Raw genomic sequence first — 18,788 nt, 5'->3', positions numbered from 1 at the left:
TCCAGGTTTCTTTCTCAAAAAATGTAGTCTTTTATATTTCAGCGATAAAGTTATATACTCTGACCACTTTTTTCTTAATATGATGAATGGATGGATGATGGATGGATAAGCTACTTAGTATGTATAATACTGCAAAGTAATAAGGCTTTTAAATAAATGTTAATTTTTATGCTTTTATTTCAAAAAAAATTTAAAAAGCAACAAAAAATAATTTAGAATTTAGAAATATTAGCTCTGTGGAAGAAAGAAGATAATGTTTGAGGCACTTACAGTAAAGCTGCTGTGCCGAAAATAGCTTTTGATCTTAATAACAATGGCTTCCATGTACTTGCATGAGATGGCTCTAACTTCTCACTGTACGCAGAGCATGATAGAACAGATGTCAACGCTGCTAACGTCGAATGTTATTGCTTGACATCAGAAATGGAAGTCACTGTTGTTTCCATCTTAGCAGTTCTCAGATTGCCTCCCCACAACCATATGGCATCATACTAAAAACAGAAGCAAAATTTTCAGTGGCATGATTTTTTTACAACTAAACAAATAAAATAAAATGAGGGTGTGAAACCTAGTTTTTAATTGTGAACATTAAGGATGAAATATTTTAATTCTGCCCATTCTCATATAAACTTGTAATTCCAGAGATACCATCCTCACAGCGAGAAAACAATATTTTGAAATACACTCTTTACCCAAAAATGTTGCCTATCATTGCTATATAGTATGAGGAACCAAATATAGTATGTCATAAGGATGTTCTTAAAAGGTAAGGTAGAATTGTGTGATGTGCAAATGTGTGTAGATGTAAATTCATTCAGGGAGGCCTAATATGATTATGATGCTGTATAGAATTCATGCTGTATATCATAAACAGATAAAGATGCCCTCTAGTTGAACTTGACTCATGGTGACTTCATTGACATAGCTGTGTAGCTTTCTAAGCAGCAGTGGTTTGTCATTGCCTTCTTCCAAGACTGGACAGTGATGGCCAGGTGCCTCCCTATGTTGAAAATCTATACATATCACCTGAATTCAAACTGTTATGGAGCTCCAATTTAATTGTTGACTGTTTTCATGCAAAATAAGAGTCTGATATGAGCAAAATGGTTAGAAAATGGCACAATTGCCTGGTTTACCGATAAGAAGCTTCAAAATCCTAAGATGAGATTCTAACTAATTGGGGATAATGGACATTGCAGAAGTGATGGAATGTAGTCCAGATTTCCAGGAAGGAAGGCTTTATTCCAGTGTAGTAAGAGACAGTATAATTCAGATAGCTTGGGAGAAAAAGGGTCAAGAGAGCTCCTCCCTAACAGTTTCTAAATATTATGTTTTATGGTGCAAGTAGTCTGCTCTACTTTGGCAAGATTACTGCCTAAAGGTGGGGAATAAATAAAGGAAACTGCTTAGAAGAATGTCTTTCTGCTCAACCTGTCTTTCTTTGTTTTGGGCGGTAAACAAATTCCAGTTCCATGCAGATACTATTGGCTATATTATGTCCAAATCAGAACAATAATATTTTTTACATTAAATATGCTTATAATTTACCATAGCCTGTTCTTTAATGCTACATTGCCTTTTAATCGTAGTGGTATTAGTCATAAGGGTGGAGGGAGGAGCAGTTGTCAGCTGGTAAGCTTACAGTCCGGATTCAAGACTCAAGCGCCATGTGACAGGTGAGCTCCCATTATTTGCCCCAGCTCCTGCCAACCTAGCAGTTTGAAGCATGCAAATGCGCATAAATACATAGGCACCTCTTCGGTGGGAACAGTGTTCTGGGCGCCACAGGGTATAGTCATGCTGGCCATATGACCTCAGAAATGTGTGTGGGCAACATTTGCTCCCTCGGCCAACAAACGGAGATGAGCACTGTCCTCTAGAGTTGGAAACCTTTACCTTTTTATTTGTCATAAACATATTTACTTTACCCCTCCATACTCCAATCTTGTTTCATCTAAAGTTGGTTAAAGAACTGGAAAATTTGGGGTATCATTTCCTTCTAATCATAAGCTGTGCAAACCTCTGGTTATGTGGATGTGGCTTTTTCCTTTTTCCTGAACTGTCAGTGGGCATCAAAGACCACATTCAATTTTAAACAAATGGGTCGCAGATGTGTATTTTTTAATCTGTTGAAATTAAATCAGTTGTTTTGGGCCATGTGTACAAGCTTACATGCCACTGAAAATTATGTCTGGGGTATGAAAAGCGGATAGCTTGTTTCATATTTTGGGGAGGATACATTTGGATTTGGATATATTACTCTATCCCTGACAATGTTGGAATTTCTTCTGCAAGGAATCTGGTCTTGATAAAATGTTTCCCTGTTCAGTGAAGTCTTTGGAGTCCACTCCAAAATACATATATATTTAGGAAATTTACATGGCTGCTCATCTTACGCAAATAAATCTGGGAGCCTCACAAAATGATAAAAACAGCATAAATATCTAACGAAAACATAATAAATACAAATAAACATAGTATACAAATAAGACAAACATAGTAAACACACAATATAAAAGCTGAGGCAGTTTACACATTTTCTTCACTGACAGATTTACCTATATTGGGCTTTAGTAACAATCCAGCTTGCCTGAGGGAAATGTCAGGTTTTTACAGACCAGCAGTTCAAGGTCATCTAGATCTTCAGGGGAGGCTATTCCACAGGGTAAGTGCCACAGGAGACAAAGCACATCTAGGTGTTGCAGGATGCCCCTGTTCCATTGAGCACGCTCACCCTACTGAATCTAGTGGGATAGGCAGGAGAAATTGGAGAAGGCATTCCTGCAAGTAACTGGGCCTAGGAATTTAAAGGGGACAAGCAGCAACTTGAGCCACACCCAGAAACATAGTGGGAGCTTGTACAGCAGATGTTCCAACATGGGCAAATCTTGGTGTGCCCAATACTACATACATGGTTGCATTCTGAGGCTTCCGAATGCTTTTCAAGAGCAATCAACCCCATTTAGGGCATGTTGAAGGATTCCAGATGGGAAGCGATTACGTGGCTGTGAGTAGAGTCCCTCAGTCCAGGAACTGGTACATAAATGGTTGTGTGCAAAGCCCTCCTACACACAGCCGTGAAGAGATGATCTTTCAAGTAGGGCTGCCAGTAAGACAGTGGCTGACTTTGTACGCACTTCTGCCTAAGTAGGATAACAGACAGCATTTTAAAATGTACAACCAGTGCTTGTCAGGAAAGAAGATTGTTTGAATGAGTAAAGTTCATAATCTTTTCAATATGCCGAGAAAGGGAAAGAAAGAAATACATTTTCGGGGATGATCAGTCTTCATTTCTTGAAAGTGGCATTTTCAATATATCTCTTCCTTTTGTCCCTTCATTGTTTGAAGGACTTCAGAGGGAAACTGGTATAGTCCATAATATGAACCATGAGTGTCTGATCCCCCATTTAAATCTCAGCTCAGTGATAAACCCATCAGATGGCCTTGAGCAGCCTCAACCCTCTTGTTTTCTCCTTATGTTACATTATCAATGGTACACAGCTTTGGACAGGGGCAAACACCGGTGAAGTGCCTTACTTCTTGAAATGAACAATTCAGCATAATACAATAGCTTGCCTATTGATCTCTGCTTTCACTTGGATTAGAGAAGAAAGTAGCCCTAAACTGCTAAAATAGGTTTGCTGTTGGCTGGCTGCATTTCTTTAAAAATGCAACTGCTCCCGTTAAAAAACAAACATATAATCCTCTCTTTTTTCAAAGCAATTAGTTGTTCACCTTCCATGCTACTTCGAAATGCTATCCTTTATTATATTTTTATTATTATTTTATTTATTTATTTATTTATTTATTTATTTGATTTGTATATATATATTTGATTTTAGTTTAGCGGTTCTGTAGCATTACTAAAATACTGAAATATTTCCTTTACTCTGTATTTTTTCTAACCGGTGAGGTAAAATTACACATTTTCCTCTTTGGCTTTGAGACCTTCTGAATATTTAACAAATTGCAGAATTTGACATTTGCTATTTATCTGATAATTACAGTTCTAGATCAATGATCATCAGAAACTTTTGAACTTCTATGAGTGCTCTTCGGACTGGAGGATAATAAAAAATCCTGAGTTAAATATTTGTATTTTTCTAGAGAGCAAAGAGTTAAAAGCACTTTAATAAACTAGTTCAACGCAGGTCAGCACTTCATTCTTATTAACAAATACTGATTTTCTTATTAATGTTTCTTCACTTAATATACAGTGGCTGAAGCTGCTGTTCATAAATCAAGCCAACTGGTTGATTGATCATTCTAATGTATATTTGCCTTTATTTCTCTTAATTTTTTAAAATATAATAACATGACCTATTGCAACTGGTGTATATAACATCATCCAGTCCCTTTTGTGATGTTAAAGTAGGCATTCTAGTCTTCTGTTTTACTGCTAATACTTTCAACTTTGATTTTGTTGACATAAAACTCTATAACTGAAAGTCTGTTTTACATCTAAAATCTGCAGCTTTCTCAGCTTCCTGATGTCCAATCCTTTGTGCCGGCTCCTGTGGTTTTATTGTCCTATTTAAAAGGGAATAATATTATCTTTTTCATAATATTGTGTTTCCCCTTTTCTCCTTTCTTTTTTCCCACATTTCTTTTTAAACTAATTTACTTGCACCATGCTAATGGGCCTTTATTGCTTTATTATGACTCCTCCCACTGAATGATTGTGTCCAATCAGTTGGCAGGCAGAGCTCCGCCCCTGCTTCGGCCGCCATGAGTGCTGCCGGCCTGGCTGAGCAAGGTATGTGGCATGAGTCGTATCTCCTGAGTGCCTGATCTTAGAACCACACACTTGCCCACCCTTGATCAATTCCACTGCCAGTAAAAACCAGCATGATAGTATTTGTGCACCTAGTGAGACACACCATCCATGCTTGCTGGCTGAGAAAAGGGCATGCACTAAGGTATCCATCTAACCAAGAATCATTAAGTACATTGAGTTTGAACCTACTAACAAATGCATGTTGGGTAGTTAACTTTGATTTGCTGTGAATTGACATGACATTTGGAGACAGGGATTGTCATAGTGTCAGTATATTCAGAAAGTTAAAATGGCTTCTACAACCATGAATGTCTTACGAGGATATCAACCTGTTAGCAAATTCTGAAATTTGTTTTTAAACAACATTTACCATTTGATAGGAGGATAGCATAAGATTAACCTGCTATTTTTTCATATGGATTGGTGATAAGCAATGACACACAGTAGCATTCAGTATTACGCATTATGTTTGTCATTATATTTGACTGTGCAGCTTTAAATTTGGGGAACAAAGGATAAAAAGCAGTGGGATAAGGTTTCTTGTACTGGCAAAGACACTTAAACTTTTTTATCCAATGAAGAACATTGCTCTTGTACTTCCAAATTTATTATCATTTAAGAATGGAAAATATCTTTTGTCCTCTGTTAAATCCACCCAAGCAGGAAAAATATAGTGTGCTGGTAGAAGCATTAATCTCAAATTTGGAAAAAGCTTCAAAGACCAGGTGATTTCCTGTTGTTAATTCCTCTTCAGCCAACCAAAAGTAATTAGTTCAGGGACAAATAAAATATGTCCACAGCCAGAATGTTACTTGAACAGGAAGCATATAATGTGGGGTGCTCCTTTGACAAGTTTCAGAGTAGTTTTCTATTGACTTTAGAGCCAGAGCTGAGCCAACCCCCCTAGGATTTCTTTATGGACCTACAGGTGTGGGAACTCTGAAGATGTGTTCCTAGAACTATTGAATGCACAGAAAGTTTCCCATGATCCCTTTGCGTATCAGATGAGGGCCCTTAGAATAGAGGATGGAATAAGGACCCTCTCATCTCTCAGTTGTATCTTCTTCCTACTTATTAACTTAATCTGCATGCTTCTATCTGGGTGCACCTTACATGTATGACATTTCATGCAGTATATATGAATTCATGCAATATATTTGAATATATATTGTAGATTTTGGATGTATTCTGATCTAATTTCCCTGTCACAGACTGTAGGAGTAGGGTTTGGTTTAGCAGGAAGAAAACCAGGCTTGGTGTTCATCAGAAGCAGTTTTGCCGATAAGTTCTCAAAATTAGTGTTGCAGTCTTCCAAATCAAGCTTCTAGTTCGAGAAAGAGCTTTATACACCAATTACTAGATTATTCTTTAAAAGCCACGTTAATTCAAAATGCAAATTACACTGTATCCATTGCATTAAAATGAGTCTATGTATAAATGAAAAGTGCACTTTTATCCAACCAAATTAGATGTGTGAGCAGGCCTCTACGATTTATGTGGCTAGAAGCAAACTTCTTTTTTTTATGAGAAATGGAAATTTTAAAATGAAATGGAACATATAGATTGGTGCGAGATGAAACTCTCCTCCACACTGAGCACTTTCTTTTCCAGCCTAATTAACTTTTGATTTCACTTTTGTGCCACATTTGAAACCTGTGATTAGATACATGAGGAGATCCCACTGAGTGGAGGAAACAGGAACATTTATTTTCCAGGCTACTAGCTTTTCTTTCAAGGGATTTTACTTTTCCTTGAAAAGTAGCAGAATCCCTGTTGTTTGCCTTTGATGTAAAGACCTGGACTAATTGGTATGGTAATTTCTCATAAATTAAACAGGGATTATGGAGAGGTTTAAAGGCCCTTTAAGGACTACTTATGAAATATTTAAATACTAATGAAGGGATGATCCCAGACAAAATTCTCCAGGACTGGTTTTGATATCTACAAATCTGGAGATATAGATACACATATTTGCAATCAATTATTTAAATAGTTTAGACTAATAATAGGAGGAAATGTATGTAAAAGCATTTCAGTAATACATACTATTGGGAACATAAAAATTATTCCTAGTTAATGTTGATATATAATTTTAGGAAAGGACTTCAACTGCAGAATAGAACATTTTTGTTCTCTTTAGAAGGAAGACAGTAGTTGTAAGTCTACTACATAGTCAGAATCTGTCCTTCAAAGGTAAATTCACATTTAAGCTTTAGCTAGGCTTTACAATTAGAATGCTTCCAAATTCATTATGGACACTGACTTTTTTAGATATATAGATAGTCCTCAACTTACAACCAATCATTTTACAACCATCTGAAGTTATGATGGCCACAGAAAGCACCTGTGACTATCTTATATCATCTCTCCCTTCCCCCGTAGTCACATGACTGCATATCAGCTTCACGACCCATCACAGTATTCCATGGTCACATGATTTCAATTTGCTTTGTTTTTTGCTGATTTCTGGCCAAAAAACAGCCATTCAAATAAATGGGTCCATTTAATGACTACTGTTTGATTATTAACCACTGCATTTGACAACAACTGCCACATTTGCTTAATGACCACTGCAAAAAAGGCCAGAAAATTACTTCAGATCATGTGGGTGCTTCAACTAACGACCGTAACAATTTACAACTGGACTTCCAGTCCCAATTTTGATTGTAAGTCAAGATACAAGTTCATTTCCTTTTAGAAATTACAGTGCAGGTTATGAGTCATTTAGGCCAGTACTAAAAACAGAAACCTAAAATAAAGATGGAGTAATAACTAAAGAAAAGTCAGATTCAAACAACCCATTTTAAGTTTCACCAAATTTCTTTCTCACTGTAGCCTTCCCCTAAGGCCACACATAATTTCTGTAAAACTTAAATGCAGCTTTGTTTTGTGTGATCCATTATCTTTGCTATTCAAAGACTGTATACAATTTGGTTCAAAAAGGATTGGATTCCCCTGTTCTATATCAAAGGCAGGATATAATTGCACAGTGAAAATTGTGAGTATGCTTTTTAATATTTACAAAGGCTTCTCAAAACACATGTTTACAGGTAAGATGTAGGTTAGAACTGGATGGTGGTATGTCGCCATATTGAGAAACTGCAGAGTGTAGCTATAGATAGAATCCTACTTTCTCTGGAAAAGCTCTTTGCAAGTCATCTGTTGTTGTGTTGTGCTGAGTATAGCATTCTCTGTGCGTTTTGTCTTCTAAGTACTCCCAGGAAGATTTGTGTTCTTGTGTGGTGCTTAATTGTAGGAATCCAAGTTTCATCTTTTGGATAACAGCGTGTTATCTAAAAGTTCAAGCTTCGTGCAAAATGTATTTTTGTCTGCTGTTTTTGGGTGGGGAACTGTTTTGTAGATTAATGTATAGCCTTTCCCAGTCTGCTGTGTATGCAAAGGAATTATGCAGCTTCTGTGTGTGGAAAGGACTACAGACCATTTATGAGACCAGAATATGGGTGAATGTCAAGTTTTCCTGTAGCAAACTCCTTGGGGCTTTCATTCTACTATATCAACTTTTTACACTGACAGGAGCTGAATGGAAAACTTCCATTAATTCTCCTCTCAGTGTCTGCACTCTATATTATAAATGCAGATTTCCTATTCCCATAATATCTATGTTAGATTTCCAGATACCTTAACATAGATTTGACCACATAACCTATTTCTGGCCTCCCTCCAATTGTTTGTAGCTTAATTGGTCTTAATTTAATCTTGGGTTAGCATCAGGAGATCTAGAGCAATGCTAATGCCTTGATTTTTGACAGGGCTATAGGGAAACTGCCTGACAGAAATAAGTAACCGTGAACCTGATTCCTTTGGCAGGAAAAGGCCAACATTAGGCTTCTATGAAACCAGCTTTGAATTTTATTTCATAAGGCCTATTCTCCCACTTTAATTACATCAATTTCTCAGTAACTCTTGCTATGTGAGATATTTGTAAGCTACTTTACAGTGTGAAAACTCTATATCCAGGTAGGATTGGTTTTCATTGACCACTCTGTTGTCTTAATTACACAATGGCATCACGTCTAATGGAAGCAAAACTAAGGCAAAGTCTGAAAGTTTCAGAGGCGGATTCCTTTTCATTCTTTCTCATATTTTTTAGTGTGATTAACTGCAAGAGGTAGTGTTTCATTTCCATAAAATAACCACATTAGAGTTGGAATAGATGGAGTAAGGACTTCTCTTTCTGCCAAAAATGTCCCTGAGTTTGCCGGAATCAGTCTCCTGTAGATAACATTGATACTTCCCCTTATGCTGCAAATAAAACTACAGTATATGAATTACAGACCTGGAATGGATTAGGGTTTAATTACACAAACTTAAACATACATTGATTTCCTGTTGGTTGAATGCAACAGCGCCTTTATGTTACATCTTGCCTTAATTTCTCAGAGCTCTTTTCTGCTACCCTGAATTTTATCCCATGGTATGAAAACATACATGAGCCAACATGCCTTCTTCACATGTGAAATATCTTTGTGCAACAGAGTTATGTAAAAGAGGAGGAATATCCTTTCTCCCCTTTGAATTCTTGTACTTACATGTTTTAAAAAATTGCCTCACTTTAAAAAAAGGAAAAAAATTAAAAGCAGCCCATCAAGCACAGGGGAAAGGCTTACTGTGAGTCAAGTTGGATCCTGGCAGGCACATGAGTTGGTGTAGTTGATACTGTCAATTTTGTTCATATTATGAGTGGGTTTGTTTATTATTTTTGAAGTAGTTGCCTTTTATGCTAAGTTGATCTTGGCAATTAGCTGCATGGGGCCTTTGGAAATGGATAGTGTATAAATGAATAAAATTTAAATTTAATTTTGTTTGCTTTTAAATGACTCACAGGACAGAAATATGTTATCTAACAAAATTCCAGACTGAGGCCTTAGATTCCATATTTAGTGAATAGGAAATCAAATCCAGCTAATGTATTCTGTACATATTTTTCTCATTGGTATCATAATCTGTCTGGTTTTGGGTTTAAAAAATTTGTAGGGCTACAAAATAAATGCGAATCTTGTACTTTGTATTAAATACATGTGGTACTTAATTTTTTTATGTACCTTTTTGTTATAACTCAGTCGTCTGCTAGCTTGCTTAAGGCCAAATATATGCTGTGTTGGCCCAGCATTTAAGGTTTATTCTTCACTGTAAGAAGAAGACCAAATAATGTGTAGAATAATATTCTAGAGCCTCAAAGACCTTTGGATGTCACCAGGGGCAAAATAGGCTCTTATGCTGCCTTTATGTTCTAAAGAAGGTGTTGGGATAGAACTCACAACTCCAAACTTTGGTTGTCATTTCAGAGAACAACCTCCATGAAACAAAGCCGGTTTCATTTCAGGGTGTTTTAAAGCTTAGAGCATCTTCCCTGGAAATTAGAGTACCAAAACTCTTGGACTTTTAAGCACCTGGATTAATGCTTTTATTTTTAAAAACATAAAGCAGATGACAAAGTCCTAATTTTTGTAATGGCAGTGTAGATATCACTATTCAAAATATGCTGTTCCTGATTAAATGGATACATCATTGTGTGGATGTGAACAGTTTTCAAAGGGCATTAGTCAACTAATTTATACTATCCACACCCTAAAATCCTCTGCCAATCACAGTATATGATTTCTGTAGTATAAACTACAGGATCTAATTTACTTGTGTGCAAATGTCTCTGTTTTGAGTGTGTTGGTGAATCAAAGAGCTGCAACACAAAATTTGTTTTGAAAAGCATATTTGAAAATTGTAATTGGCATGGATAGGTCATGTGCTGTCAAGCTCTTTCGATGTCTCTCTGTTACACATCCATGTTCTGGTTCTATGTGTATTCTGTCTTTGCCTTTGCAAGATAGTTACCGGTATATGAAAAGCAAAGTAACTTGCTCTTCTCCAAATGAAACATGTAAACTTCATCTGATAAGTGATTTCTGTTTGAATTCTCCCTCTGGTCAATTGCCAATCTGACCTCTGCCCAGATTAGCAGCAATCATTTTTTCCCTAATGGTTTTCCTACATTGGATTTTAGTGGAAACTTGGATTTTTCATTGTACTAAAATACTCAGATTTAATTTTTACTTTTTCTATTCTACACTATAGGTAAGGGATGAGCCACTTCACATGCAATATTTCTTACAAGAATATCATATTTGCCTATTGTCATGTCTATGTGTAAGAGGAAATCAAGATACCCTAATAGTCACTGCACATGACAACTTGGCATTAAAATGTAAAAAAAATTTTTTGTGACTTTAGAATAAATTTTGTCATATGAAACATTGATTCAAGGGATAATTCTTCTATGTTCAATTTAAGAATTGGTTTTTATTGCTTCTTTGATAATAGCTTTGGCTACGAAAGCAAAGATATGAACTTCTCAAGAGTTCTGAAGATTTGTGTTTTGTCCAGTTCTCGTGAAAAAAATACGATTGTGGTCTAAGGTTTAGATTTGGGTAAAGCTATTGTTCATGCAGTTTTTATTGTTTTGAGCAAATAAGAGCCTAAAATAAATCTAGCTTGGTTCCTGATGTTGACCTGCTTTAAGAGAAAGAAAAATAATATTAAAATTTAGTTCACTTGCTTTTCTTAATTCTATTTGCAGCTGCCAAGAGCTTACTGAACAAAAAGTCAGATGGAGTAAAGGTAGGTTTTAAAATTGGGAGCATCCCTTTCTTTTTCAGTCCCATTCATAGAAATCTGCATCCTTGGCCAGCCTAAGTGATTCATATGCCAGAAAATGACTCTGCACAGCTTCTGCTAAAATCATCTCTGCAACTTGGCCATGTGAGTGCGGCAGTGAAGTTGATAGTTGACCAACCCATTAAGGCTCAAGACCTAATATAGAATTTTCTTCCAAATGTGTCCTGGGATTTTCAACAAGTGCAACAACTACTGTAATATTGATTTATGGAACAAGGGACTATCTCTGGAAAATTCTTAGACCTGCAATTCCATATTGGGTTATCAAAAATATTTCATACTTAATGAATTTGCAGGGCACGGTTTAAGTATCTGGAAGTCCTTATTACCTCTTTAAATAAGTATATGATTATTTGCATGCTACAGATGCCCTGCACTTCTGTGTGGAAATAAAATGAGAACAAGAAATCTATAATATTGGGTTAAGAAAGCAATATACATTAATGGATTTCAGAGCTGTTTTATCAAAGATCTCACTCCTGATTATTATTTCTGCTTCCTTTTCCAGTGGGTATTTGTCTTTTAGGAAATTATGTTTACCATATTACCTATATTTATTGGAATAATTTCTTATTTTATATATGAGTTTCATATCCTTGAAATCTACTTTCAAATCAAATTAAATTCTTTGATAATATTGTTGGTTCTTTTATATTTGGGGATATAAATGGCCCTCAAGCAAGGAAATAAAGTATAGTCCTGATTCTTGCATCCTATCCACTATTCTGTGAATATTCGTCTGTGAGCTATTTTGTTTATCTGTACAGTATATATTTTTAAAAGTTGCATTTATTTAAAAATGGGAATTGCACATCATTGAATTAACATTATTTGCCAGTCATAGTAATAGAAACTAGCAGCTCCTCATTAAAATCCATTGTTGCATTTATTTATTTTATTATGTTCTGTTAAAGATGACTAAAACGTTTGCATACTTTCCATTCCACATATTCACTGGATGCACAGAGAGAATTAAACCCCATGCAAGCTGAGCTCACGTGTCAGTGGTTCTCCCAATTTTCCTGTCTCCCCCCCCCAATATATACATAGTGTAAACCAGACATGTCAAACACAAGGCCCGGGGGCCAGATCCGGCCCGCGAAGTGGTTTCATGTGGCCCGCGAAGCCATCCTGGAAACAGTGAGGGAACGGCCCCCGCTGCCTTGGCCCTGGCCCAGAGACCCTCCCACTGCCAGAGACCCTCAGATCTGTCCCACTCCTACCCAGGCCCCCATAGGCACCCTTGATGCGAATGATGTAGAGCTGGCCACGCCCACCCAGTAGGCCATACGCACTCTAGCCACGCCCACCCAGTAGGCCACGCCCACCCTGGCCATACCCACCTGGCCCCCTGAGGGTAACTGCAATACTGATGCGGCCCTCAATGAAATTGAGTTTGACACCCCTGGTGTAAACTAATACAACTAAGCAATATATTTAATATGGTGCATTTAATAATAATAAAACAGGTGACCAGGCTTCACTAATGCATGAAGGTCTCTGTACAGAATATAAGGACTCCTTTAACATTAAACGGGTAAAATTAAAAGGCACGATCCTATTCCTCTCTCATATGTTCAGTAGAACATTAGAGAATGGGTATTAGCACTACTAGGTACTGCTTTGTCGTTGTTTTTCCCATTTCCCCACTCATCATAAATATTTCTTTAGGCATAAAATATGAACCACACTATGGTTCTTTGGTAATTGTTTCAGTAAAAAATGATGCGCCTGTTATTCTACATGTAATAATTTTGCTGTTAGGAGAAGAAGGCCTTTACTTTTCTCAGAACTCCTCTAAGTTAACAAGATACATTATTCCAAACACTTCCCCATGGACTACCCTCACTTAAGAAGTTGTGAGTATACACTGTGAGGGTTTGTTTCCATTTCATTGTCCGATTCTCTTTGGATGTCTTTCAGAACTGGATCAGAGAGAATATGCTGAAAAGAGGGGTGAGCTGTGGGTCAGTGGAAAAAATAGCTAAGGCATAAAAGAGAGAATTTATACTTGGTGTAATCCTTGATTTCACCTCAGTGACAAATGTCTGTGGAGATTCTCAATCATCCAGGCCATGAGTGTTCCAAAGGTGCTTTTCAAAACATTTTAAAAAGTTTCGCTTTTCGTTTGCCTTTTGAAAAGCACCTTGGGACCTCAATGACAAAGTGAGCCTTTTCTTCTCCCCGTGAAGAACTCACAATGTTCCTCCTGGTCCAATTCACGGCCTGTTTATGTAAGCAAGGCAGAGGAGGATTTTTCTTTTTATCCCTTTCTATTTTGCTTTCCCTAAAGTCTTCATTTTTAAAAAGAGAGAAAATGGGCCTTTGAAGTCCTTGTCAGAATATTCACGCAACAATTGTATTGATGCGCAATCGATGGGCTCTAGCAGTTCTTGTCCATCTTGATGGTCCTCCACATTCAAGGATTTTGCTTTTCCTAGATCCTCATTATCTAATAAGAAATACAGGCTGAAGTATTCTGCCATTGCTTGTTGCTTTTTTACTTATTACTCAGTTACTCTGATATTTCTGAGCTAAGCTTATCTTAATACGTTCAAGCTAATGGGAATGTTATTATTTGCTCTGACTAGTCTCAAACCTCAAAACATACTGTATTTGGTCCTAAAATTAATCAAAGGGCTGGGCTCTCCTAGAACTCCTGGCTAATGATGACACAGACATGATTGAATTAGAACTCTAAATGTCTGTCTTCCCTATTGTCTTGAACCCCAGCCATTTCAGTGGAGTCTGTTACTTTGCCTGTAATCTTACAGAAAAATATAAATACAGCAACTTGTTTAGGGCAAATTACCAGAGTTCTTTATCCATTGCTATTTGCTGACAGATAGCTGTGGCTGCATAGAATCATTTAAGCCAGCTGAAGATGAATGGAATAATTCTTATTTTTCTGTAACCTTTTGTAGTTTTAATCCAGATTTTTATAGTTAATTAGTCATTTCTTAAAAGACCTTTGTGACTTGGGCTTGTCTTAAGACACTGTGTTTCTCCAGTATTTTTGCCCATTTGACCTGGACCACCGGCTCCACTTCCATTGTGAGATTTAATGGAAAAGGACTAACTTCCTTTGGAACAGGTTTCCCCCCGCCCCCCAAGGCAAATTCAGCTTTCTCTTTCATGCCTTGCAAAACTTTACTGAAGGCCTCTGGGAACTGATCACTGCAAAATTCCCAGCACTCCAAATCAGGTAGTGTTAATATCCATTTTATTACAAAAAGTATTATTTAATTATATTATTTTTTATTAACTAGTTTTCTTTGTTTAATACATTTATGTAGCAACCCGTCTCATATACTTCATTACAGCTGAGCATTAAAACAGAATAAAAAACCAAGCAATAATTATAAACATATTTTATATTCTAGGAGACTGAGGTACACCTTCCCTAGCAGTAATTTAATACAGGAGTACTTATATGAGGTTCAGATAGAATCAAACGTAAAGGGGATGCACCTCCCTCTGATACTGTTTGTATCTCCTAGATTTTCCAAGCTTGCATAAAATATACCTTCCAGCTTTTCCCCAGGATAGGCTCTACGTACTTGCTACAGGACAAAAGCAAGAAAACAGCAGTACTTTAGCCAAATTCCAATTTAGATCAGAGAAATCCTTGTATTCTTTCTTTTGCAGCAGATACAGATTTCTCATAGTTTCTTCTTGAAATTTAATTCACAGATTGTGATGCTTAATGTAGGTAATGGTGTGTGCTGCTCAGAGCTCTTGAAAAAATATCCAAGTGGAAATGCAGTGCATTCTCAAGAGAAAATACTGCAAGAGAAATAGGACAAAGTGCCTGCATGTTAACAGGAGTCTTGCTTTGTTTACCCCAAAGCACTTAAAGTTTATGCATTATATTTGTAATACTTTCTGATAAACTTCAGATTGAAGTTCCAGTAAAATTACTTTATATTCCCAAGGCTGTCTAAGCCTTTGGCACGTAAGAACCATAATGCTCGCCTTCCAGTAATGAAGAAAGCACATTTATCTTATACTCAAAGCAAATCTAAATGTGGTTGCAAATCTTTGCAAAAATGAAAAAAAACTGCTTGGAAGCTTCAAAATATTATGCATATAATCAACATGGAATAAAAATACTGAAGATATCATGATACCAAAGGCAAAGTGCCAGCCGAAAGAAGGTACAAAGATCTAGAAGTAGAATTGTTAATGTATCTGGGAGATTTAAAAGGTCTTCATCTAGCTCTGAAAAGATGAAAACATAATGGGAGAACATTATTCAAATAAGAATGATCACTGCAAAGGCTTTATCTCTAGGCATCTGCAGGTGAAGTATGTTCCTCCTGCTTTGCTCTAGAAGGCTTAATACGGGGCGACAGGGAAAGGAGGTTATCTCGGATTATGTGGTGGAAGTGGAAATGGGGGTGCAAATGGGTATATAATAGGATTTCTTAGAAGCAAAATTGGCAAAATGTTGCAGGTATAGGTTTTAGTGGATTCTGAAAAAGGAAAAGCGCCATCATTGGTGAATGAACTAAGCCAGGGGTAGGCAACCTTGGCTCTTTTATGACTCGTGGACTTCAACTCCCAGAGTTCCTGAGCCAGCCATGGTGAGGGGAAAGGGAGAGGTTTCTATGCTGAGCCAGGCTGGCTCAGGAATTCTGGGAGTTGAAGTCCACGAGTCATAAAAGAGCCAAGGTTGCCTACCCCTGGACTAAGCCATAACTTGGACCTTGAATAAATATGGGGCAGGGCAGATTTAGGGAAGGAAACATCATCTCCCTTGTTTGCATCATTGTGGAGTAATTTCTGTCTCTCCACAGTTCTTAAGGAATGATCTTTCTTTTTTCTCTGCCATATTGATATTTCTCCTGTTTTTCTCCCTGATTTCTCACATAGGACAAGAAAGAGAGAAGTTCATAAAATCTAGCTTTATCAAATGTCTATTCCGTGTATTTTTTCACTCATACCCGGTGCCTCCTTGTTGGGCATATATGCCATCTGATCAGTCCTGTCTGGCCCCTGCTTGCAGTTATCTTTCATAAGTATTTGTTTTTCTATGCAAGCATTACAGAGAATAGAGTCACAGAATCACAGGGCTGGAAGGGGCCTTGGAGGTCTTCTAGTCTAATTCAAAGCAGGAGATCTAACTGAAGCCCAGACAAATGATTGTTCAATCTTTTCTTGAAAACTTCCTGCAGTGGGGCACCCACAACTCTGAGAGGCAAGCTGTTTCACTGATTATTATTCACAGTATCAGAAAGTTTCTCCTTAGTTCCAGGTTGGATCCTCTGATGAGCTTCTACCCTTTGCTTCTTGTCCTGCCCTAAGGTTCTTTGGAGAATAAGTGGATCACCTCCTCCTTGTGACAACCGCTCTAGTACCGGAAGACAGCTATCATGGGTCACCTTATAGGGGACATGAATGGCATAAAAAGATAATAAAAATAAATAAATAAACCAGGTCACCCCTATTCCTTCTCTTCATTAGGCTAGATCTACCTAGTTCTCTCAATTGTTCATCATACGATTTAGCCTCTAGATTCCTTATCATCTGTGTTGCTCTTCTCTGCACTCTTTTCTAGGCTTTCAGTGTCTTTTTTGCATCATGGCAACCAGAACTAGAAGCAGTTTTCCTAGTGTGGCCTCACTAGTGATCTTCTCTGCTGATGCAACCTAGCACTGCATTGGGTTTTTTTATCAGCTGCAGCACACTTCTGGTTCATACGTCAGTGGTGGTCCACTATGACATCTAGATCCCTCTCACATTTACTACTGTTGAGCTAGGTGCCGTCTATTCTACACCGATGAATTTGGTTTTTCCTGCCTTAAGTGCAGGATAATACTTTTCTCCAACTAAACTGCATCTTGTTGGATAGGACCTAATGCTCAAGTCTGTCAAGATGCAAATTTGATAATTTCCTCTTCCATCCCCTCATCTAGGTTATTTACAAAGATGTTGAACATCACTGGGCCCAAGATAGAACCTCGAGATACCTCACTGCATGCTTCCCTCCATGTAAATGTAGTTCCATTAAGGCAGAAACGTATCGGGACGGTTTTGCCATTGCCGGCAATGGGGTGGACGCGGCTTCCGGATGACGCGGCTTCCGGATGACGCGGCTTCCGGATGACACCCCTGCATTAAGGACTACACGCTAAGTGCAGTTGGTCAGTCAGTTACGAATCCATCTGATGGTGGCACTATCTATCCCACATTGTTCTATCTTACCAAAAAGTAGGTTGTGGTTTACTTTGTCAAATGCCTTACTGAAGTCCAAATAAACCATATTCATAGCATTTCTCTGATCCATTAATTTACTTACTTTATCAAAAAAAGCATGATCTGTTTTTAACAAACTCACGTTGGTTTCTAGTGATTGTTTTGTTCATTTCTAGGTGCTCACAGGTTTGCAGCTTGATTATCTTTTCTAGGATTTTCGCAGGTATTGATGGTAAGCTGGATCCATTTTCCTCCATCTTGAGGATTGGAATCATAATAGCTCTTTTCCAGTCCTGCAGTTCCCCCTTGGTTCAGGAGCCCTGAAAGAATTTGTACAGTGGTTCTGAGATCACATGTTCCAGCTTTTTCAATACCCTGGGTTATAAACTATCTGATCCCAGTGTTTTGAATTTGTCATAGTGGATAGGTGGTTTTTTTATCAGTTTGTTATCAATTTTGATTTGTGTGCCTGTTCTGTCTTCCACTGTATTGCTTTCGATAGGTTGGGTGATTTTTTTTCTTTTGCGTAAAGACAGAGACAAAGAAGGAATTAAGCAGATCCGCTTTCTCTCTCCTGCCCATCAACTTCTTGCCAGCTAGTGGACATCATTTCCTTAACTTTTTCTTGTTCCTTACATATTGAAATAACTTTTTTTGTTATTTTCAGCATGTGTTGTAAGTCTTAGTTCATTCTGAACCTTAGCCTTCCTGACTGCATCTCTGCCAATTCAGGCTATTTGCTGGTATTTTGTTTTAGTTATATGTCTCCATTTCCATTTTTTATACTTGTCCTTCTTACCCCTCAGTTTGTCACAGAGCTCTTTGTGCAATCATGCTGATCTCATCTGGTGTCTTTTCTTTCTCTGTGGTATTGTTTTGTTTGGGCTTTTAGTATTTTTTTTCAGAGTTTCCCCTGCACCTGGATCTGTTTTTCCTTCTAGGATTTTCATCCATGGAATCCTTCCTAATCTTTGTCTTTGTTTGTTGAAGTGAGCTCCTTTGAAGTTTAAAACACTAGTCTAACTTTGTTCAATTGCCAGTGCCTACATTATAGAGAATTCTAATATGACATGGTCACTTTCCTCCAAAGTTCCTACATTTACTCCTTCAGTCATTTCATCTG

The 18,788-nt window shown here is 37.4% G+C and overlaps 1 protein-coding gene across 18 annotated transcripts in view; it reads left to right on the top strand.

The window, feature by feature from the left end:
- The window catches only part of CAMK2G (calcium/calmodulin dependent protein kinase II gamma), a 189,731-nt gene that overhangs the window by 142,039 nt on the left and 28,904 nt on the right, over window positions 1-18,788 (top strand). For 10 of the 18 annotated variants that reach the window (XR_014026562.1, XM_081328697.1, XM_081328705.1 and 7 more), the window contains exons 13-14: window positions 4,694-4,756; window positions 11,370-11,410. Coding sequence is in view for 17 of the 18 variants with exons in the window: in XM_081328697.1 (XP_081184823.1) it covers window positions 4,694-4,756; window positions 11,370-11,410 (104 nt within the window). In the remaining variant the exon portion in view is untranslated. The remainder of the gene's footprint in view (window positions 1-4,693; window positions 4,757-11,369; window positions 11,411-18,788) is intronic. The other 8 variants (XM_081328699.1, XM_081328693.1, XM_081328696.1 and 5 more) reach the window with 1 other exon arrangement.

Source organism: Vipera berus, assembly GCF_964194415.1.
Source record: "Vipera berus genome assembly, chromosome: 5".
NCBI lineage: Eukaryota > Metazoa > Chordata > Lepidosauria > Squamata > Viperidae > Vipera > Vipera berus.
Note: the sequence above shows the minus strand (reverse complement) of the source record. Positions and strands in the feature narration are given on the sequence as shown.